General features: G+C 49.4%; 1 protein-coding gene across 1 annotated transcript; it reads left to right on the top strand.

Moving 5' to 3' along the window:
* Positions 1-939: 939 nt before the first annotated feature.
* Positions 940-22926, top strand: LOC115945061 (uncharacterized). Its single transcript, XM_081816852.1, has 6 exons — positions 940-949; positions 1139-1419; positions 1938-2124; positions 7518-7618; positions 10401-10527; positions 20137-22926. Exons 1-6 carry the CDS (start codon positions 940-942, stop codon positions 20346-20348), a joined length of 918 nt encoding a protein of 305 aa, XP_081672978.1. The 3' UTR covers positions 20349-22926.
* The last annotated feature ends 7 nt before the right edge of the window (positions 22927-22933 follow it).

Here is a 22933-nt window from a genome sequence, read left to right as displayed (position 1 = left end):
ACAGACATTTTTCCAAAGACAGATGGCCAACAGACATGGAAAGATGTCACCACTCATCAGGGAAATGCAAATCAAGACAATGAAACATCACCTCACACCTGTCAGAATGGCTAAAATCACAAGAAACAAGTGTCGATCTGGAGAAATAGGAACTCTTGTGCACTGGGAGTGGTAATGCAAACTGGTGCAGCTACTCTGGAAAGCAATATGGAGGTTCCTAAAAAAAAAATACAATTACCCAATCCACTAATCACACTATTGGGTATTTACCTAAAGAATACGAAAATACTGGGTGGCTCATTAAGTGTCTGCCTTTGGCTTAGGTCATGATCCCAGAATCCCGGGATGGAGCCTCCCCCATCGGGCTCCCTGCTTGGCTCGGTCTGCTTCTCTCCCTCTGCTCCTCACCCGCCCGCATAGTTCTTTCTCACCCTCAAGTGGGCAAATCTTAAAAAAACCCCAAAAATATTAAATCAAAGGGATACATGCATCCCTATGTTTATTGCAGCATTATTTATAATAGCCAAACTATGGAAACAGCCCAAGTGCCCACTGATAGACGAATGCATAAAGAACTGTGTGTGTGTGTAATGCTAAGCGAAATACGCCAGAGAAAGACAAATACCATATTATTTCACTCACGTGGAATTTAAGAAACAAATCGAACAAAAAGACAAACCAAAAAACAGACTCCTAAACACAGAACAAACTTGTGGTTACCAGAGGGGAGGTGGGTGGGGGGATGGGTGAAATAGGTGATGGGGATTAAGATTCCATTTATCTTGAGCACATAGCTGTAAATGGATTCGCTGAATCACTATATTGTACACCTGAAACAAATATAATATTGTTAATTATGTTAATCACACCAGCATTAAAAAAAATAGAAATAAAGGCCGGGTCGAAGTAGAGTCCCATATTTTCTGACTTCCGCGGTTAATGCGGCTATGTATTTGTGTTCTCTGTTACCTTCCGAGTGCCCCCCCAAACCAAGATCCACCTGCCCCTGGACAGGAGCCCAGCGCCGTGCGCAACCAGCGAGGGGGCGGGTCTGGGGGCAGGGCCTAGCTACAGCTTCCGGCGGAAGAGCCTGGGAGCAAGATGGCTGCCACCTAGACGGTGCTGTTTTTTTGTTGAGCCGGCGTGAGGGCTCCACTGAAGCTAGCCGGGCGGGTCTCTTGTGCCTCTGCTCCTCCGCAGCGCCTGCGACCTAAGGGCTTTGCTGGGCCTAGCGCTGCCCAGAACCCGTTTCCCTCTAACCCTGGTCTCGGAGAGTTGGTGAGATCTGTTATTGTGACCTCGGACCGCATTCCAAACTCTCATGCCCATTCGTTCCATAAACTCCGCAGTCCTGGCCCCTTAGAGGAAGGAATTCACAGAATAGGTGGGGAATTATGGAAAACATCTTTACCGGGGCTGGTGAGCACCATGATGCGAGCGTTTGATGGACAGTGTTGATGGGAGGGTCGGGCTGAGGGTTTCAGGGAATGAGCACTTGGTCTGGATAGGGGAGGGCAAACTGCACCGAGGCCGGAGCTGGGTTTGAAAGATCTGGAGTAAGGCTGTTACCTAAATGGAGAGCAGCAAGAGCCTGGAGGGGTGAAGTGGTCTAACATTTGGGGGCAAATGGTTTGCGTTGAGGGAGCAAGGGTGAAAGAAGAATAGATAGGTGGGCAGGGCTCAGGAAGGTCTTATATGCCGTGCTAAGGAATTTGGACTCTGTTCCGTGGGCAATAATGAGCTGTTGGAGAATATTAAGCAGGATAGTGATGTGATCCGATTTGCACTTTCTTGGATTCATTCTAGTGATTGTATAGAAGAGAGAGTCAAACTGGAAGCAGTGAAGGTATCAGAGTAACCAGAGGCTCGATGTAAGTCTGAAAGGGGATGGGGGAGGAGTGTACCTCACAGGTCATTTTGTATACCTAAAACACTAGGGACTCCTCCTCCGGCCGCCGCTGTCTGGCTGTGTTGCAGCAGCTTGTACCAAGAGTGTGGAGGGCATCGGTTCAGAAGGCACGTGGTCTTTGCAGGTGGGCTGGCAAGAGGAGGTGGACAACAGAGTTCTTCATGCTGCTTCCTTTTGGAGACACCACAGATACTTAGTTTCTTCTGGTGAAACAGGTGAGGACTTCAGTGTCTCATTTTCAGATTCCTAATGTCAGGAAAAGGACTTCAGGAAAAATTTTAAGTCATGTGTGTTCTGTGTATGGTTGGTATGTAACGAAGTTCAGGAGGATGCCTCTCTGGGTCAACATGACTATGATCTTGGTGATGGAAGAGGAACGTTCTGAGGACAGCAGGGCCAGGATGGTGGTGTGGCTATGGGCTGAAATTCACAGAGATTGACAGTTTGTTGGATTTGAGGAAAGGCTTTCTCCACATTGGAACCCTTTGGGGCCTTTGATTTCTGATCATTTAATAAACAAACTGTATAGTAGGATTCAGTAGGAAGGTAGTTTTAGAAAAATCTTGAAAGGTCTGGGTGTTGTTTCACGCCACCTGCTGGGTAGCTATACCCCACCACACCTGCTGATCAGACCTCCCTTGTTGGCAGCTGTGCTTTTAAATAGCAGAGGGCGGCAGGGAAGCTCAGCTGCAGCAGTGAGGGCCTTGGCCTCTACTCAGCCCGAGGGAGTTTCCCTTAAAATGGTATCACAGTTACCGTGCACGTTTCTATGTGATCTTTGGTTGTTATTCTCTAAGATAGGAGTTTTAGACCCAGCTGTGCCACTAACTCTGGGTGTGATACTTAAACCATCTGAGCCTTCAGTTCTTCGTTTCTTAAATAAAACAGTAAGACTGGCTTTCTGGGGGCTGTACCCTCCCTGAATTCTATAAATTAGTAACTCCTGTTGCTCTTGCTGTCTGCCAGCTAACTTAACGTTTTCCTGAGGACAGGACTAGGCTCCCTTCACTAGTAGTCACCAAACTCAGTAGTGAGGTAAGCGCTGTGTATTCATTTGGTGCTCAGTTGGAGTGAATAATCTTTTTTAAGGTTTTATTTATTTATTTGACAGAGAGATAGAGCCAGAGAGGACAAGCGGGGGAGTGGTAGAGGGAGAAGGAGAAGCAGGCTCCCCGCTGAGCAGGGAGCCTGACGCGGGGCTCAATCCCAGGACCCGGGGATCATGACCTGAGCCGAAGGCAGATGCTCAACCATCTGAGCCACCCATGGAGGGAATAACTGATAAACAACTTTATCTATGTTCTGTAAGTCTTATAAACAAAAGTCATTAAAATGCTTGGAAAGTAACTTAAGGCTTAAATTCTGTAGTGGTAGAATTGGATACTACAAAGTTTAAAAATTCACTGTTTAGCTATGTTTATTTAAAATAAAATGATTTTAATATTTTTGGAAGCATCTAAAAATTAGATTTTCATTTTTTTAAAAAGATTTTATTATTTATGGGGTGCCTGGGTGGCTCAGTCGGTTAAGCGTCTGCCTTGAGCTCAGGTCATGATTGCAGGGTCCTGGGATTGAGCCCCGCATCAGGCTCCCTGCTCAGCGGGGAGTCTGCTTCTCCCTCTGCGTCTGCCTGCCGCTCCCCGCTGCTTATGCTCTCTCGCTGTCAAATAAATAAAATCTTTTTTATAAAAATAAAGACTTTATTTGTCAGAGAGAGAGAGAGTGAGCGAGCACAAGCAGGGAGAGCAGCAGTTGGGGTGGCTTCACACAACAGAAATTTATTCTCTTAGCTCTTCTAGCTCTGCAGGCTAGAAGTCCTACATCAAGGTGTTGGCAGGTCCATGCTCCCTCTGGAGGCTGTAGGGAAGAATCCTTCCCTCCCTAGCTTCTGGTGGCTCCTGGCAGTCCTTGGCATTATTTGGCTTGTAACTGCATCAGCCCTGTCTTTGCCCCTGTCTTCACAGGTCCTTGTTCCCTGCATGCGTCTGCATCTCCTCTACTTACAAGGATACCAGTCATGGGACTTAGGGCCCATCTTAATCCAATATGACTTCATCTTGACTAATTATGTCTGCAAAGGCCCTATATTTTTTTTTTTTTTTAAGATTTTATTTATTTATTTGAGACACACAGATACAGAGAGAGAGGGAACACAAGCAGGGGGAGTGGGGGAGGGAGAAGCAGGCTTCCTGCGGAGCAGGGAGCCGGATGCGGGGCTCGATCCCAGGACCCTGGGATCATGACCTGAGCCGAAGGCAGACGCTTAACGACTGAGCCACCCAGGCGCCCCGTGCAAAGGCCCTATTTTTAAATAGGGTCACATTCTGAAATTTGGGTGGACATGAAATTTCGGGGGACATTATTCAACCCCCAAAACCCTGGTTTGGTGGGGGCCGTTGCCGAGGGACTGGACGTTCTGGTTGAAGGAAGGCCCACCAGGCCTGGCTCATAGTTCCCCTCATGTAGGCAGAATATAGAAGACAGACCCTGCAGAGCCCCAAGCTTTCTGGGGCCTGGCATTGCTAGTTCTTGGTTCCTGTGTGTATTCTGTTCCCACAACCTGAGCACACATCCTTGCATCACCAGCTCTAACAAGCAGTTAGTACATGCTCTTTGTTAAATGCATCTAATCTAGGTAGGTAGGTAGGAAGGGAAAGTGTGTCTTTTTTCCATGTGCTTGTGCTACGGAGCTTTTATTTGAGTGCTAACTACAGGAAGAGTGGGACTGCGAGCATGAACTCATATCCTCTTAGGGTGCTCAGCAGCAACAACAACCTGGTCTGGCTGAGACTCTTTGCTTTTTACTGAAGCCCTTATGGGGATGCTCCTTTACAGGACATGAGACCCTCAGGCGCCTATCATGTTTCCAGTTTCCACAGTTTCAAAGTTATCTAGGACACAAAAGTTGTCATTATTTGCAAGTATTCACTGGGAACTGGCTACTTATAAAATGAATTCTCATTCAGAAAGCCTTTCCATTGACCGTGTGCATAAATGCCAACCACCTGTGTTGGCCAGTCTGTCCCCGACATTTTTGTATCTACATTAGGGGTCAGCAAACTTCGGACGACAGGCCACATCCAGCCTGCAGCCTGTTTTTGTATGGCCTATGAGCTAAGTCGTTTTTTATATGTTTAATGGGTCGTGGGGAAAAAAAAGAATATGCAGCAGAGACCGTGTATGACCCACAAAAAATATCTACTGTCTAGCTCTTGACGGAAGGTTTGCCGGCCTCCAGTCTAGGGCGATGTACCACAAACAGGTACAAGGATTACAGAGGTGAAACTGTGAAGCTGGCATGAGAGGCAGGGTTCCATGAGGCGTGTGAAAGCGATCGTGGAAAACTGCTGTGGTTGGCTCTCGTCAACAGCGGAGACTCTTTTGAGCCCTAGAAAAGTGGCTCTCTTGTAGTTAAACCAGAGAAAACCTGTAAGGATTGTGATAGGCTGAGTGCTTCAAAAGAAAATGATTTAAATTCCTACTGCTGCTGTAACAAATTGCCACCAATTTAGTGGCTTTAAAAACACCACAAATGGGGGCACCTGGGTGGCTCAGTCGTTAGGCATCTGCTTTCGGCTCAGGTCATGATCCCAGGGTCCTGGGATCGAGCCCCGCATTGGGCTCCCTGCTCAGCGGGGAGCCTGCTTCTCCCTCTCCCGCTCTCCCTGCTTGTGCTCACCTCTCTGTCAAAGAGTTAAATAAAATCTTTAAAAACAAAACAAAACACCACAAATGTATTATCTTACAGTTCTAGAGGTCAGAAGTCCAAAGTGGGTCTCACTGCGTGAGCAGGGCTCCATTCCTTTGGAGGCTCTAGGGGAGAGTCTGTTTCTTTGCATATTCCAGCTTGTAGAGATTGACCTCATTCCTTGGCTTCTGGTCGCTTCTATCTTCAAGCCAGCAGTGGCCCAGTGAGTCTTCCTCACACTGCATCAGTCTGAAACTAACTCTCCTGCCTCCCTCTGCACATTTAGAGGACCCTTGTGATTACACTGGGCGTGCATCTGGATAATCCAGTATGATACCCTTATTTTAAGGTCAGCAGACTAGTGACCTTAATTCCATCTACAATCTTACTTCCTTCTCGCCATGTAATTCTACATATTCATAGGTCCTGGGGAATGGAATGTGGACATCTTTGAGGGCACCATTATTTTGCCTACAACAAAATTCTTAAATGTTTCCACCCTCCCCTTTTTTATCTTTATGTTCAATCTTTTATTTTCCTTATAATCAATCTTTATGACTAAATATGAAATAAGGATATTTCATGCTCTTGTTCAATTTTTTCTTAATTGTTAGAAGTAAAATTCGTACTTGATTCATCTGTTTCTAAGAACAAGAGCATAGCTATAATTCTCTCTTACTAAACTAAGGAATCTTTTTTCATATTTTTTTTTTTTTAGTTTTCATGAAAAGACCCAAAACAAGCCTTTTTAAAAAATCTATCTACTTACCTTTCCCTAGTATCAGTTATTCTTGGATAATAAAGTATCCCTATACATCGTTCCATGAATACATTACTGTTTCATCAAACATGTTCCCCACCAGCAAGCGATACTGTTTCTCTCCCATTTAATGCTGATCTTGATTTTTTTAAAAAAGATTTTATTTATTTATTGTTTATTTATTTATTGGAGAGCCAGGGGCAGGGAGAAGGAGAAGCAGGGAGCCCGTTGCAGGGCTCAATCCTAGGACCCCAAGATCATGACTGATGAGCCACCCAGGTGCCCCTGATCTTGATTTTTTAAAGCAGACTCAATACACGGTAACTGCATTTACCCTTATAATTTCAGATCCGAAGATCATGCTAGCACAGAACTTCATATTGGTGTTGAAAGAAGTGTGTGGTGGCTCAGGGACAGTTTATGGTTAGCTTTGTGCTTAGCTTGCTGTTGGGGGGTTTGGGTTCCCAGCATAGAATTAATCATGAGCAAGTCTCAGATTTCTTAGAAGTAAATGGAATCTTTTTTTTTTTTTTTTTAAACTTAAACAAGGTTTAAGCAGCTGAGTGGTATTGTAGTCTTTTCAGAATGAATTGAACTCTTTGGGCAGACAGTTCGTGTCCATTTAGCCAACCCAGTGAGAATTAAGGAAGGCTCATCCAGACCGGGCGAGTGGCGGCAACCGCAGATTTCTCGTCACGTCCTCAGCTTTGGCCTCCGCTGTCTCACTTCCCGCTGCGGTGGTGTATGTCCACGGGGAGAGAGGTGTATGGGGGAGAAGAGAACGCGGCACCTCCGTGGAAACAGAGGTTGAGATTCTCTGCAGAGCTAGAGCCGTTGTCCCCAGGAAAGTCTTGCCCTGGGATGTAGACACGGACTGTGCCCTTCCAGCCTTGATGGTGGCTGGGGCTTCCCTTTTGGCTCTCGGCTCAGTCCTTCTTTGTTTCTCTCCTCTGCCTCTGCCTCTATGGAGAGCTGGACCTGAAGGTCTGACATTTCCCAGTGACAGCTTCCCTTGTCCTAAGCGGTACCTTCTGCCTGTGAGAGCCCCATGGGCCGTCGTCCACTTCGTCGACAGAGCAGCGAAGAACTGGGCACAGCTAGCGAGCAGTTGGCCGAGAAGCTTGAATTTCTTAGCATTCGTTCGATTCTTTTCCTTTCAGTGTGGGCAGATGATGACTGGCTGAAGAAGTTTTCTGGGAAGACTCTTGAAGAGAATAAAGAGGAAGAAGGGTTGGAGCCTCCCAGAGTGGAAACCTGGGAGGTGAGATCGAAGGCATGCACTTCCCAGCGAGGGGCTGGCACTTTCCACCCAGGGCGCTTCTGAGGTGGGCGGCGCTGGATGAATTGAATGGAGAAGCTTGGCTTTCTTGTCCGTGTGGGGCTCTAGGTGAGAAGTATCCTGTGCGTGCTTGGGTACCAGCATGAGATTGCTTGAACTAGGTGGCGGTCTGAGATGAGAAAGGACAGTGAGGATACCCCCTCACCAGCATCCGCCATCCTCCTGACCTTTCCCGCACCCTCACTGAAGACCTTGGCACCAGGCTCGCTGCCTTCCTATTCCTGGCCTGATTCCAGAGAGGCCTCAGCTCCTCAGAATGTACCCAGGTGCCGGGCGCTTCCTGCCTCAGCACTTTCTCCTGCTTCTCGATACCCCATCGTGACCATTGCTTCTGGGAATAAATAACCGAGCTCCCCCTCCTCTGTCCACCCTTGGAGCAGTGGTGTTTCTCTGAGTTCCTCCCTTAGCCCTCGGCTCCTCTCTGACGCTGTCCTTGCAGTTTCGGCCTCTGTGGCCCGTGTCTGAGCTTATCACAGCCACTCAGCCTTCTGCTGATTTCCTGATGTCTAGGGCTAGCCTTGACCTCTCTCCTGAGTTCCACATGTTTCTGCCTGCATGTCTCCCAGTCACCATAAATCAACAAAGCATATCCCAAGTGGATTTCCTCTCTCCCAGTCACCATAAATCAACAGAGTAACGTCCTAAGTGGATTTCCTCTCCTTCCACTCTGGTCATCCTGAGTACCCGATCTGAGTGAATTTTGGTGTCTTCCGCAGTCCCCCACACCAGGGACTTCCATGTCCTCTCTGGCTCCTCATCATAATCCACACCTCCTGCGTTGCCATGTCCTGCTAATGTTCTCCTTTGCATCCGCCTGCATCTCTCCTCTCCTGTTTGCTCCCGCCACCATGGCTTGGCTAGCCTCTGTCATCTCCCCTGCGGATAGTGACAGGAGCTCCCTAGCTGGTCTCCCTGCCCCGGGCCTGCGTGCTCCTGTCCTGAGCAGCCAGAGGGAGCTTTCTAAGGCAGAGCTGACCATACGGCTCTCAAGCTGTCTGAGGACTCCTCATCTGGAGAGGTGAGTCCGGGCTCCTTCAGGGGGACAGAGGGACTCTCTATGTTCGGACCCCACTCACCTCTCCACGTTGTATCCCCATTTGGCATTCTAGGACAGAGTTTGTGGGTACCTATAAATCTCTGTGTTTTCACATAAGCAGTTCCTTGGCCTAAAAAGTTCCCTTCCCAACCGACTTTATCTCGCTCACTCCTACTCACCTTTCATCGCTGAGCTCAGTTGCTACCTTCTCCAGGAAACTTTTCTTACTCCTCCAGTGGAGTAAGCGAAGGTCCCTTCTGGGCTTCCATGGTCCCGGGGCTCCTGGGGCGCCCTCAGTTCAGGCGCTTACAGCATTATTTTGACAGTAGTTATTTAACAGATGTTTAAATGTTGCTTACTTTATACCAGGCACTGTTCTAAGGGCTTTACAAATCCTGAATCCTAACGATAATCCTTTGAGATAAGTACTAATACTGTCTCCAACTCGAGGTGACAAAACTGAGCACAGGGAGATCTAATAACTTGTCCAACAGCACGCAGCTCCGGAGTGGGGAACTGCGATGGGAACCAAAGCTGTGCAGCCGCGGGATCTCTGTGCCTCCCGCACTCGCGGATGTCGCTCCCCCGCTGGGTTGCCAGTTCCTCAAGGGCCTTATTTAACAACTCCAGAACTTGGCCTGCAAGCCAGTACGTATCCGTTGCCCTATTAATCCACACCACAAATAGGTCAGAGACCATAGTTTTCTCTAGCAAACACATGATAGGGTTTGTACTGAATGTTGTATTTATCAGCTAGTCATCCCGGTGCACTCAGAGCACAAAGCAAGGCCCGACCTCCTCATTGTCTCCTGGGCACTCAGGCCCGAGCCCGAGCGCCGCCCATTCTGCTTCCACTGCAGCCAGCTATGAATCTGTAGGGCCTGGCACAGAGGGAAAAGGTTATGGGTCCCTGTCACGGGAGTGGGCTTGAACTGGGATTGTTTGTTTGTTTTTGTTTTTTAAAGATTTTATTTATTTGTTTTTTGTTTGTTTTTATTTTTTTATTTTTTTTTTTAAAGATTTTATTTATTTGACAGAGCACAAGCAGAGGGAGAGAGAGGGAGAAGCAGGCTCCCCACTGAGCAAGGAGCCTGATGTGGGACTTGATCCTAGGACCCTGGGATCATGACCCCGGGCCAAAGGCAGCCGCTTAACCGACTGAGCCACCCAGGCGTCCCAAGATTTTATTTATTTGACAGAGAGTATAAGCAGGGGGAGCAGCAGAGGGAGCTGCAGAAGGGGAGGGAGAAGCAGGCTTCCTAATGAGCAGGGAGCCCCACTTAGGACTGGATCCCAGGACCCTGGGATCATGACCTGAGCCAAAGGCAGACGCTTAACTGACTGAGCCACCCAGGTGCCCCTGAACTGGGGTTTGCGGGTGCGGAGAGGCACGCACTGTGGGCCACGGAGCTGGGGTTCTGGGACCACAGGCCAGGGTGCAGCGAGCTGGCGTCTGAGGGCAAGTGGGACGCGGTCCCGAGCCTGCGGGGTCAGTGGCGGGGGGCAGTTATTTAGCCGGTGCTCGGGGTCCCGGCCCTGGGGCTCCGGCTGGCGGCACCTTGCTGCGGCCCGCTCGCTGCCCTTGGGTTCTTGGTGTGTATGCAGAATACCCGCTCTCCGACTTGCGGAGTCTAGTGCTCCCCAACCTGACATTTCTTCTGCGCCCAGGGAGAGCCCACGGCAAAAAAGGTCCGGTCGAATCCGATGACCATGTACATGGACATCAAGATTGGGAACAAGCCGGCCGGCCGCATCCGGATGTTGCTGCGTTCCGACGTTGTTCCCATGACAGCAGGTGAGTGGGGCTGTGGGCCGGATGCCAGGGGCTGAGTGGGCTGGGGAGGAGGCTGCCTAGAATCCTGAGACTTTAACACCTTTATCTGAGCCCTTCTGAGGCATTCGGGACCCCAGCATCTCATCATATGAGCCTGAGCAGGCATTTTTGAAGTTCTGTAAAGGCTTAGGACCATTAGAAAGAGTAGGCTGTTGAAAGTTAGAAATTGTATTTTTTTTTGTAGTTTTGTTTTGATATATTTGGAAACTTACAGATATGTGGAATAAGAATTCTGTAAGAATAGTACAAGGAACTCTTATATATCCTTTACCCACTCATTCATTTACTTTTTGCCTCCTCCGCTTTTCTATTTAATTTATACACACAGATATATTTCCCCCCTACTGTGCCAGTTGAGAGGAAGTTGAAGACATCATGACTCTTGACCCCTAAATAGTTGGGTATATATTTCCTAAGAAAAGAATGTTCCCTTACGTGATCGCAGTGCGACCGTCAAAATCAGGAAATTGAACATCCATGCACTATTTACTAGTCTTCAGGCCGTGTTCAGATTTCATCATCTTCCCCAGTATCATCCTTTCTAGTAACCGTTGTCCTTCCCTGGCAAGGACTCATGCTGCACGTCAGGGTCGAGTCTCTTTAGTCTCCCTCTGTTCGGAACAGGGTCTCCGTTTCTCAGTGTCTTTCTTTCTTTTTTTTTTTTTTTAAGATTTTATTTATTTATTTGACAGAGAGATAGAGAGCACAAGTAGGCAGAGAGGCAGACAGAGGGAGAGGGAGAAGCAGACTCTCCACTGAGCAGGGAGCCCGATGCGGGACTCGATCCTAGGACCCTGGGGTCATGACCTGAGCTGAAGGCAGCCGCTTAACTGACTGAGCCACCCAGGCGCCCCTCTCAATGTCTTTCTTGATCTCGATGACTTTGAAGAGAACAGGCCCGTTTTTTAAGATGGTTTCTCAGTGTTTGCCTGGTACTTCCTGGTGTGAGGTGTTCTGGCAGGAGCACCTCATTAGCGCATCACGTAAGGATGTGCGTGATGATGTCACTTCTGGTATTTGTGACGTTAACTTTGGCCATTTGCTTAAGGAGACAGCTACCAGCTTTCTCCACTAAGAAGTGACTATTTGCAGGGCTATAAATTAAAAGCTAACATTTTTTAATTTAAATTTAGCCTTTTAAAAAATGTTTATTGAAGTCATCATTGCACATAAAGACAGTTGTGAAGTTTGTTATAACATGATGTTCTTCTGCTCCCCGCCCCGTATCATAATTTTTCTGCCTGCCAAAGGCAACATTCATTTCTTAAGAATTTTTTTTTTTTTTTAAGATTTTATTTATTTATTTTGAGAGAGAGAGAATGAGAGACAGAGAGCATGAGAGGGAGGAGGGTCAGAGGGAGAAGCAGACTCCCTGCCGAGCAGGGAGCCCGATGCGGGACTCGATCCCGGGACTCCAGGATCACGACCTGAGCCGAAGGCAGTCGCTTAACCAACTGAGCCACCCAGGCGCCTGGCAACATTCATTTCTTTCAGATGCTTATTTTGGCTTCTATTGCTCTATCTCTGAAAAACATACGTTACCGCTACTTGATTTTTTTTTTTTTTTCTTCTTCCCAGTTTTCAGCTGCTTTAGGTCAGACTTTTTGGGAAACAGCCTCTTGAAGGATTGCATGCAGAAAGTTTATCCGGGAGTGGTCTCAGGGACCACTCTTGCAGGGGAATGAGGGGGGCAGATTGGGCAGAGAGTGAAATGGAGCCACCGTGCAGTCACACCGAGGCCTCAGCTTGTCTCAGGGGGGTCACCGGAGCTCCGATAGCCCTTCTGACTTGTTCTGAATTGAGGCCTGGGGGCCGGGTCTCTGAACCCCCTCCCCAGTCATGAATTCTGACCGATTCCCAGGAGGGGTGAGTGGCATTTCCTGGGATGGAACTTCTCCTGGGACTGGTAGTGTCTCATGCCTCTGGGAGGTGAGAGAGTGAGGGTGTTGGTCGTGAAGGAGATCTGAGCAGCTTCCCCAGGCATCACTGCAGTCCACCTCGCCCACCACTCAGATTCTCCTTGGCTGCTGTGTCTCAGTCTCCTGTTTCCTCCCCCTGACCTGTGAGGTGTTGCAGGGACCCAGAGCTTGACCCTGGCTTTGCCTCTCTTCCCTCGCTCTTCCCTTCATGGTTTCTTAACCTCTTAGCCCAGTGCCCACCTCTTAGGCCTGATTCTTTACTAGGCGGAAATGAAAGTCCCAGCTCATAGAGCTTTCCAACACATAGTTTTTAAAAAATAGTGTTATGTCATAATTATAATATGAAAGTATTATTTCATATACATATGAAATACTGTATTTCAGTATTTAAATGCTTGGACACAGCTAAACCCGTGAAATATTTAAATGTGCACTTCTGCCCAGAGCCACAGTGAGCAGTGTGGACTGATAACCGGGTATTTTGTTGGCAGGATCACAGTAACATGATTTTCTGAAATAGTGAAAATCTCTTGGTAAAATTCTGAAAGAAAAAATTAAATGTTTCCTTAGTTTATGTGGTAGGTTTATTTCTGGAAAAATTCAATGCAAAAAAATAAGTCTTTTTTTTTTTTTTTTTTTTTAAGATTTATTTATTTATTGGGCGCCTGGGTGGTTCAGTCAGTTAAGCGTCTGCCTTTGGCTTGGGTCATGGTCCCAGGGTCCTGGGATTGAGTCCTGCATCGGGCTCCCTGCTCGTCGGGGAGTCTGCTTCTCCCTCTCCCTCTCCCCCCATTTCCTCCTGCTTGTGTTCTTTTGCTTGCTCTCTCGAATGGATAAATAAAATCTTAAAAAAAAATTATTTTAGAGCAGGGGTGTGGGGGGAAGGGCGGGGCATACAGAGAGGGAGAGAGAATCTTAAGCAGGCTCCCTGCTGAGTGTGGAGCCCAATGCAGAGCTTGATTCCAGGACTCTGAGATCATGACCTGAGCCAAAACCAAGAGTTAGCCGCTTAACCAGCTGAGCCACCCAGGAGCCCCTATAAGTCTTTGGATTTATATGTAAAATGGAGTTAGGTTCTCAGCTCAGATCATTATGAACAGATTTTTCTCTGCTACGTGAATGTTTCTCAGAGCATTTTAAAGTCAGAGGATTAAGAATAATTCTTCCTTAGGGCGCCTGGGTGGCTTAGTCAGTTAAGTGTCCAACTCTTGATCTCCGCTCAGGTCCTGATCTCAGGGTCATGAGTTCAGGTCCCATGTTGGGCTCCACACTGGGCAGGGAGCCTACTTTAAAAAAAAAAAGGGAAGAAGAAGGAGAAGAAGAATTCTTCCTTACGTGGGACATTGCAGGACATCTAGATTCCTTGCTCCCTTCCTGCTAATGCTATAGCACCCCCAGGATTACTGACAACTGAAAACAGACCTTGCAGTTTCCAAGTAGCCTCGAGGGGGCAGTCTTTCCCTGTTTAGAACCAGCACCCTAGCCAGTCCCTTCCCATCCCAGGGCTTCCAGTCACATCTGTGGGTGAATCCTGCCCACGTGTCAGCCTCCATGCTGGTCTTTCCCTGTCGCCTTCCCTTGGACGTCCCACGGGCGTCTCAGAGCTCACAGGCTCTCTTGCTCTTTCCCCCCAGACCCTTCCTCCCCTCTTCCTTGTCTCTCAGTGCCGCCACCACCCACCTAGCTGCCTGCTCAGCTTAAGCTCATCCTCGACCCCTCTCCTCCGTCACACACGTCAGACCCACGGGTCTTCAAGTCACTTTTTGGTCCACTTGTTCTTTACCCTTCCTCCACTAGCACCAAGTCCTCACGCTTGTCTCCCGGTTTCCACTCCCGCCTCTTCCCTTCTGGGGCTAATCTGCAAGGTAGTCAGAGAGCCATCCTTTCCAAACACAAACCCATTCACGCCCTTTCCCTGCTAAGAGCCCTCCTGGGGCCGCATCGTGCATGTGGGATCCAGCAGGACCCCCTGGCCTGAGGCCCGGCACCCCCCCAAGCTCCCCGAACGTGCTGCTCTGCCTTCGGTCCCCATGGCAGGCTTGCTGTTCATGTCATAGCTCACGCCCCCTCAGGGCCTTGGTCATCCCACCTCCTCTTCTGGAACATTCTTCCTTCAGCATCTACAGGGTTCACCCCTCACTTCCTTCAGGTGCCACGCACCTTGTGCGAGAGGCCTGCTCTGACCTGTCTCTCTAGAATGGGCATTCCTGTCATCTCTTCTTTTTAGTGAGCTTCGTTTTTCCTCATATATTTAATATTAGCCTCATGAGGGCAGGACGCAGTCTTTCTTGATCACTACTGTATTCTAAACAGTGTAAAAGGTTCACAGGGCTGATTTTTCACATGTCAGGCACGCTGATCACCTCCAACACTGAGAGTGGGACTCATTCCACTCTCCCATGGTCTCCATCCAAAGGGAGCACGCAGTCTTGAGGCCCAGCCATGGAAAGTGGGCTTTCTCGTTAACACAGACGAGCTTACAGCTCCTTGTACTACACTCCTCTCAGCCTCCGCCAAACATGGGCTTTTTAAACTCGGATATTACTTCCTCCAAAAGCCTTCCATGGTATGTTACCTATGTGTGTGTGTGTGTGTGTGTGTGTGTGAGAGAGAGAGAGAGGGATGGAGACACACACACACACACACACACTTAGGTGACTGTCTTCTGCTTCCATTTGCTGAGCAAATGTCTGTGCCACTAGGCTCTGCTGTTCTGTAGCATGATTTATTTTTTATTTTTTTTTTATTTTTTAAACAGCTTCATTGGGATACAATTCACATACCATTCCGTTCACCCATTTAAAGTATACATCTCAGTGGTTTTTACTGTACTTATAGTTACGCAGTCATTACCACAATAATTTTAGAACATTTTTCTCCAAAAGGAAACGTCGCACCCTTTAGCACCCCCTTCTTGTCCCCCAGCCCTAGGCAAACACTAATCTACTTTCTCTCTTCCTGGTTTTGCCTATTCTGGACATGTCATATAAATAGAATTACACAATATGTGGCCTTTTGTGGCTGGCTTCCACTTAGCATAATGTTTTCAAAAAAGTTCATCTATGATATAGCATGTATCAGTACTTAATTCTTTTTTATTGCCAATGAATAATCAGTGTATGGATATACCACAATTTGTTTATCCATTCATAAGTTGATGGACATTTGTGTTGTTTATACTTTTTGGGTATTATGAATAATGCTGCTCTGAACATTCATGTATAAGTTTTTGTGTGGACATATATTTTCATTTTTCCTGGGAAGATATGCTGGGGCATATGATAACCATTTTTTAATTTTGAGGAAGTGCCAGACTATTTTCCAAAGTGCCTGCGCCATTTTGTATTCCCATCAGCAACCTGTGAGGGTTCCGGTTTCTCTGTATATCCCCGCCATCCCTGGTTACCAGCTCTTTTATATTCTCTTTATATTATCTGAGTGGTATGAAGTGCTGTCTCATTGTGGTTTTATTTTTGTTTGCTTTGTTCTGTTTTTTGAGAGAGTACGAGGGGCAAAGGGAGAGGGAGAGCGAAAACCCCAGGCAGGCTCTGCACTGTGCTGATGCAGTGCTCGATCCCACGACCCCCAGATTATGGCCAAAATCAAGAGTTGGATACCCAACCTACTGAGCCACCCAGGTGCTCCACTCATTGTGGTTTTGATTTGCATTTCCCTGATGGCTAATGATATTGAGTATCTTTTCATGCATTTATTGACCATTTGTATATTTTGAGAAAATGTCCATTCAGATCCTTTGCCCATTTTTTAATTGGGTTATTTATTTTTTTATTAGTGAATTGCAAGAGTTCTTTCAATATTCTAGGTATAGATCTCTTATCAGATACATGATTTGCAAGGGTTGTCTTTTTACTTTCTTTATGGTGTACTTTGAAGCACAAAAGGTTTTAATTCTGTTGAAGTCTAATTTATCTATTTTTAGTTCCATCAGTATATATATATATATTTTTTAAGATTTTATTTATTTGACAGAGAGAGCGAAAGAGCACAAGCAGGGGGAGCAGCAGAGGGAGAGGAAGAAGCAGGCCTCCTTTCAAGCAGGGAGCCTGATGCGGTCCTCGATCCCAGGACCCTGGGATCATGACCTGAGCCGAAGGCAGATGCTTAACCATCTGAGCCGCCCAGGCGCCCCATCAGTATATTTTTGACATCGTAACTAAGAAGGTTTTGCCTAACCTAAGGTTACGAAGATTTACTCCTATATTTTCTTTTAAGAGGTTTATGGCTTAGCTCTTACATTTAGGGTTTTGATCGATTTTGAGTTAAATTTTGTGTATAGTGTGAGAAAAAGAGGTCTAATTTCCTTCTTTTGCACGTGGATGTCCAGTTGTCCCAGCATCATTTGTTGAAAAGGCTGTTCTTTTCCTGTTTAAATGTCTTGGCATCCCTGTTGAAAATCAATTGACTATAGATGTAAGGGTTTTATTTCTGGCCTTTTATTCTGTTTCATCGATCTATAGATCTGTCCTATGCCAGTTCCACTCTGTCATGTATTCTGTAGCTCCGTAGTACATTTTGAATTTGACAGGTGTGAGTCCTCCACAGTTTTGTTCTTTTTTCCAGGTTGTTTTGGCTGTTCTAGGTCTCTAGCTTTTCCATATGAATTTTGGGAATAACTTGTCAATTTCTGCAAAAAAAGTCAGCTGGGATTTTGACAGAGGTTGCGCTGAATCTGGAGATCAGTTTGGGAAGTGTTGCCGTATTAACAGTATTAAGTTTTCCGATCCACGAACATGGGTGTCTTTCCATTTGTTTAGATCTTCTTTAATTTCTTTCAGGAATATTTTATAGCTACCAGAACATAAGCTTATACTTCTGTTGAATTTATTTCTAGGTATTTATTCTTTTGATGTTACTGTAAATGGAATTTTTTTTTTTTTTTTTTTTTAAATATTTGACAGCGAGATAGAAACCACAAGCAAGGGGAGTGGCAGAGGGAGAGGGAGAATCAGGCTCCCCACTGAATAGGAAGCCTGACATGTGGGGCTCGATCCCAGGACCCTGGGATCATGACCTGAGCCAAAGGCAGACACTTAACTGACTGAGCCACCCAGGCGCCCTTGGAATTGTTTTCTTGATTTCATTTTCAGATTGTTCATTGCTAAAGTATAGAAATAAATTGATTTTTGTATATTGATCTTGTATTCTGCAACCTTGCTGAATTTATTAGTCCTAATAGTTTTCTAGTGGATGCCTTAGGATTTTCTGTATAAGTTCATGTTGTCTCCAATTTTCACTTCATTTTTTTTTGCAATTTCCCCTGACTAGACCCTCTAGTACAATGTTGAATAGAAGTGGTGAGGGTAGACATCTTGGTCTTATTCCTGATCTTAGGGGGAAAATATCTAGTCTTCACCATGTGGGGTTTTTTTTGTAGGTGCTCTTCGTCAGACTGAGGAAGTTCCCTTCTATTCCTAGTTTGTTGAGTGTTTATCATGAAAAGGTGTTGGGTTTTGCACGGTGCCTTTTCCTTGTCCGTTGAGGTGATCATGTGTTTTTTGTACTCTGTTCTGTTAATGTGCTATATTATATTGCTTTTTGGATGTTAAACCAGCCTTGCATTCCTGAGATGAATCCACAGTTACTTTTGAGTGGCTAAACTGCGAGCTACACCAGGGCTGGGACCAGTGTCCCCAGGGCTTAACAGGAGCCTGGTTACAAAGTAGACAATAAGTATTTGTTGAATGAATGAAAGCATATACCAATCTAAAATGATTTAAACAGCTCTGCTCACCATTTCATTGACTGTCCCTTGGGTGAGAGACTGAGGCATCCACATGGTATTGTCCTGGAGTTTGAGCTGCCTGCTTGAAGAGCTGTCAACAGTCTGCACAAACGTCCTTCTGAGGGCATCGCTTCTGATAAAGTCAGTCCTAGTGTTTGTGCTGCTGCTGCCAGCCCGGTCCCAGGTGTTTGCAGGGTTGCGGCTGTGACTGGACCATCTCCCTGACAGACCAGAGCACCCGCCCCTGCTCTTTCCCTCCCACCCGGCCCGAGTCCCTGAGAGCTCCCCTTGTCAGACTGCTGCAGGGCAGCCGAGCTCAGAGCTGGCGCGAAGTGCCTCTGTCCTCCTCTCCCCTGCGACCCCTGCTATCGGGCCAGTGAGTCAGCTGAGCCAGGCTCCACTCGTGCCCTCACGCCCGGTCGTGTGTCTCATGGGCACCCAGTCACCCGTTGTCCAGCCACTGACCCGATGCTCAGCACTGTAGTACGCAGAGCGCCCGGGGTCCTCCCGCCAGGCACTGGGCTTGGCGCTGGGGAGACTGGAGGAGCCCGCCAGAGATGCCGCCCCCCGCCCCCCACCCCGGACTCCAGACCCAGTGGCAATCAGTCTGGTGCCACAGCTGGTAGCCTTGCTGCTCTCACCCTACACCGGTGTTTGGCCAGCCGGGCCACCTCGCAGCGTGTCCCATCGGTCACCAGAAACAACGTCCAGGGCTGCCACCTGCTCGCTCCCCTGCTGCCGGCCAGGGGCTCTAGATCAAGGCTCGACACTCAGAAACCACTGGGCAAGGCTGGTCCTCATTTTGGGTTGAAGTCAGGTTGAGCCTGGAGGGGAGGGGAGGAGCCTGCTGGCCTGTGACCCCAGCACAGCTCCCGCGGCGGGGTGGAGACCAGCCACAGCTCTAGCAGCCTCGGCCAACCTTGGTCTCTGCCTTCAGCTGGGCTCCGTCCCCCCTCGGGCCGGCTGGGCCCCCGTGTCCCCTCGGGCCGGCTGGGGCCCACCACTGTGGCCGGGACCGCGACCTGCAGTATTCCCAGCAGGGACCGTTGCTCCCCGCCCTGGCAGCCCTCTCACCGCTGCTCAGCCCTGGCTGTCAGGACAGGCAGCAGTGAGACTGGGAAAAGGCCAGCTGCGCGGGGTGGGCGTGAGGTGTGCGAGAAGAGATGTACGCCAAGTCCCCGGTAAGGCTGGCTCCCGGGAGGACGAACGGGCTGGCCTGGAGCCCCCGGAGGGAGGACTGGTCACAGCCCCGTGAAACGAGGGGAGGGAGGGGGCCCGTGCTGTGCTTCCCCGATGGCCCTGCGAAGGCAGGACTAGCAGGCTGGCTGGGAAGCTGGCGATGAGGAACCAGAGGGCGGCAGTGGGTCACTCTGTGCTGTACGAGGGCTTCCCCAGAGTTTATCACCTGGGTCCACACCCGGGACCCGCCCCCCCTGCCACCACAGGTGGTGACCCGCGCCTCAGAGGTGAGATGCCAGATCCCGAGACTCCCGGCGGGTGACCTGAGCCCCCGGGGCCGGGCCCGGGCTCCCGAGAGTAGGGTCGTGGGGGCCCCGCACCCGCCTCTGCAGAAGGAATGGTGACAGAACTGGGGTAGAGGTCAAGGGATGGAATGCTGCAAGTTAGGTTTTCAAAGAAGATTTAATAACAGATTTTCTAAATATACCATAGATTGAGTAAATCAGATCAAGTAGTGCATAGAGTATGATCCTAACTTTGTAAAATAGCCATATATTCTATATAAAAAGACATGTGTGTCAAGGAAAAAGACTGGAAGGGATTAACAGTGCTTAGCTCTGTGTGCTGGGATTATGTGTATTTGTATTCTTTTTATTTTCAAAAATTTCCCTGGTGCACAGGTAATATTTTCTTCAGTGAGGAAAAACTTTTTTTTTTTTTTTTTTAAAGGGCCAAATGTTTGCTCAAGGCTTCCCAGTAAGAAGAGAAATTCTGGAAAGCTCCCCCTTCAGCTTCCTGGAGGTCGCAGGTGGGTGCTGGACTTGGGGAGGGGTTCCTCAGCAGACGTACCCGGCCGCATGGCTCACTCTGAGTCCCTGTCGGTCCCTGCAGGCCGGGACTTTCACGGGCAGGGGATTGTGGAAGTCCCCACCTCCTCCTGAGAGAGGACCACATTTAGATTTTTTAGGAAAAATGCAGCCTTAAAGTAAACACAGCAGCACCTCCTGGGCATGCTCTGGGAGGAGCAGGTGTTAACGGGAAGGCCAATGGGGGGGGCACAGCTACGCCAGTTCACTTAAACTAAGACCACTGGTAGATGCTATTCGTTCGGCACTGTGCAGACGCAGTGCCAAGGGCTTTCGAGGACGCACCTGATCCCACGATGGCCTTGCAAGGACAGAACCAATACCCCATTCAGAGGAAGAAAACCTCTCACTCAGATGTGACAAAATGTGGTCAGTTTAACAAGAGGCAGAGCCAGGATTCCACGCCAGGTCTCCTGGCTCCAAAACCCACCCTGTCCTATTCACAGCCCCCTTTCCTGTGCCTTTCTGGGCACTTCTTGAAGCATGTTACCTACGTCCCTACAGAGAGACACAAGAATGGGGCTTTGCCTGATGGGCTGGCGTCGGGCCAGGGCTGTGCCGGGACGGTGGAGATGCGGCACACAGAGCAGCCCCCCCACGCTAAGGGCCCCAAACTTGGCTGTTCCTCCGTGGCCTCTCTTCCTGGCAGCATTTCCTTTGCTGTCAGCGGGCCCGAGCTGACCACCCTTACTTAGGCTTCTAATGTGCAGCCTTGAAGGGAGCCTGGGCTGCCGGGGCAACCATGTAAACAAGATGGCTGCCCCTTCATTGACTTTGCATCCATCGTTTTTCTCCAAGGCCTTTTCTGTTTGGTTTCCATTTGGTGGCTGCCTGGATGGCTGGAGGTTCTAGAAGTCTGTCAGAAAGGCCGTGACCACTCTACTTTCGACTTGATTGCACAGAAAGGGATTCAGATCACGATATGTACCTGTTCGGCACACCCAATGGGCAAGGCAGTCTGCACCTTTAAAACATTTTACAAACTTATAATACTGACATTTGTCCAAAGTTTCCAAACCTCCACTACCCGTGATGTTGGGAGGACAAAGCCATTAACTAAGGTCCCCAGATGGCAGGTTTCGTGTCCTGCGGCAGCTGGGCTCAGGCTGTGTCTGGGCTGTGGCAGAGAGGGGAGGGTCAGGGTTTCAGGCCGAGGGAGGAATGTCCCCACATCACTGAAGCTTCAATCAGGAAGGGGCCTTGTCCAGACAGCAAACAGGTCAATGGCTGAGTTGGAACCAGAATACAGGTCTCCTGACACTCCAGCCACTTTGTGCTCCAATCCCTGCCAGCCTGAGGTCAAAGCCCCCGGCTACTAGGGAACTCTCCACCTTGCAGACAGTCTGCGCACACCCTCCGTGTACCTGGGGAGGGTCTCTCCCTCTGCGCTCTCTCCAGAGTCCCTTCCCGGTCCCTGCGGAGGCGCTGCTGTCCTGCAGCAGGGCCCCAGCGTCCACACCCGCTGTCCCACCTGCTGTCCCGGGGCCCCTCCTCGGGGTGCCGAGTGACTGCTGAGGCGCATCCTGGGGCACACGGGGGGGGGTCCCCAAGCTGCTTTGAATGACACAGTATTTCAGGGTTTGGGCAGCAGGACTCCGTCTGTGCCAGCAGGTAACTTACAGGCTTAGTGAGTCAGAAATCAAACGCTCCAATGGCCTGTGGCGGTTTCCGGGACCCTCCCACCCAGGGCCGGCCTGATTACTGCCTGTCACTCCCCTGGGACGGGGACCTTGTCTCGGGCTCACAGGTCTCACTCCCGGGCACACAGAGTGGTGCAGACTGGAGAACAGCCTGTCCTTAAGCCCTGGGTTCTATCGGACAGTTCCCACCCTGGCCCCAGGCCCCGTCTGTGGGTGAAATGGTTGCTGCTGGGGGTCTGGAGTCGTGTGCCGAGGGTTCTGAGGCCTGTCCGGGTTCAGTGGAAAAATCCACCTGGGCTGCTTACTGATGTTGGCCGTGGGCGAGGTGCTGCGGAGCCTCACATGGAAAAGCTGGAGGGAACTGGCCGCCCCCAAGGTTATCTGCTCCTGGGTGGGGTGGTCGCAGCTCTTCCCCCAGGAGGGGAAGACACATGCCATAAAACATCCCTGTCGGCTTCCGTCTTGGTATGAGGCCCATCCGGCTTGTTCTGTTTCTAATGTGCTAACTGCTAGTGGGCCAAGGTCGGAGCCCAGGAATACACGGTCCCGAAGGTGAGTGCGTGCCCTGGAAAGAGGAAGACCCCTCCTCCCCGCTCGGAGCCCCGCCAGCCGGCCTCACGCTCCAGATGGCCCTCACGTTGGCCTGGAGGGGGCCAAGCACACGTCCCACGGCAGGACTTCTGAACGGAACCCAGTGCAGTCCGTGTGTGTTGGGCCAGCCGGTCTACCACCCCCCAGGGGAAGGGCGGAGGGGCCAGGGAGACCCTGGCAGGCTGGGGCAGGCCCTCCCTGCCACCCCACCTGAGCAATGCCGGCATTGCAGGGTTTCCTGCCTCTGGAGAGGGGCCTGACCCGGGGTGGGGCGGGGGAGCAGCGACGGGGGCAGGGCCTCAGTGGCAGCCGCAGGCCCTGACCACCATGTTGCGGTGCTTGCGCAGGATGACGTTGTTGCTGCTGTCGTAGTAGAGCACGGAGGTGGCGCTCAGCTTGGTGGGGGCGCAGCACGCCTTGGGGACCGCA

The sequence above is a fragment of the Leptonychotes weddellii genome, chromosome 4 (genome assembly GCF_054177405.1).
Source record: "Leptonychotes weddellii isolate Sample4059 chromosome 4, ASM5417740v2, whole genome shotgun sequence".
NCBI lineage: Eukaryota > Metazoa > Chordata > Mammalia > Carnivora > Phocidae > Leptonychotes > Leptonychotes weddellii.
This window is presented reverse-complemented; position numbering and strand designations above follow the sequence as displayed.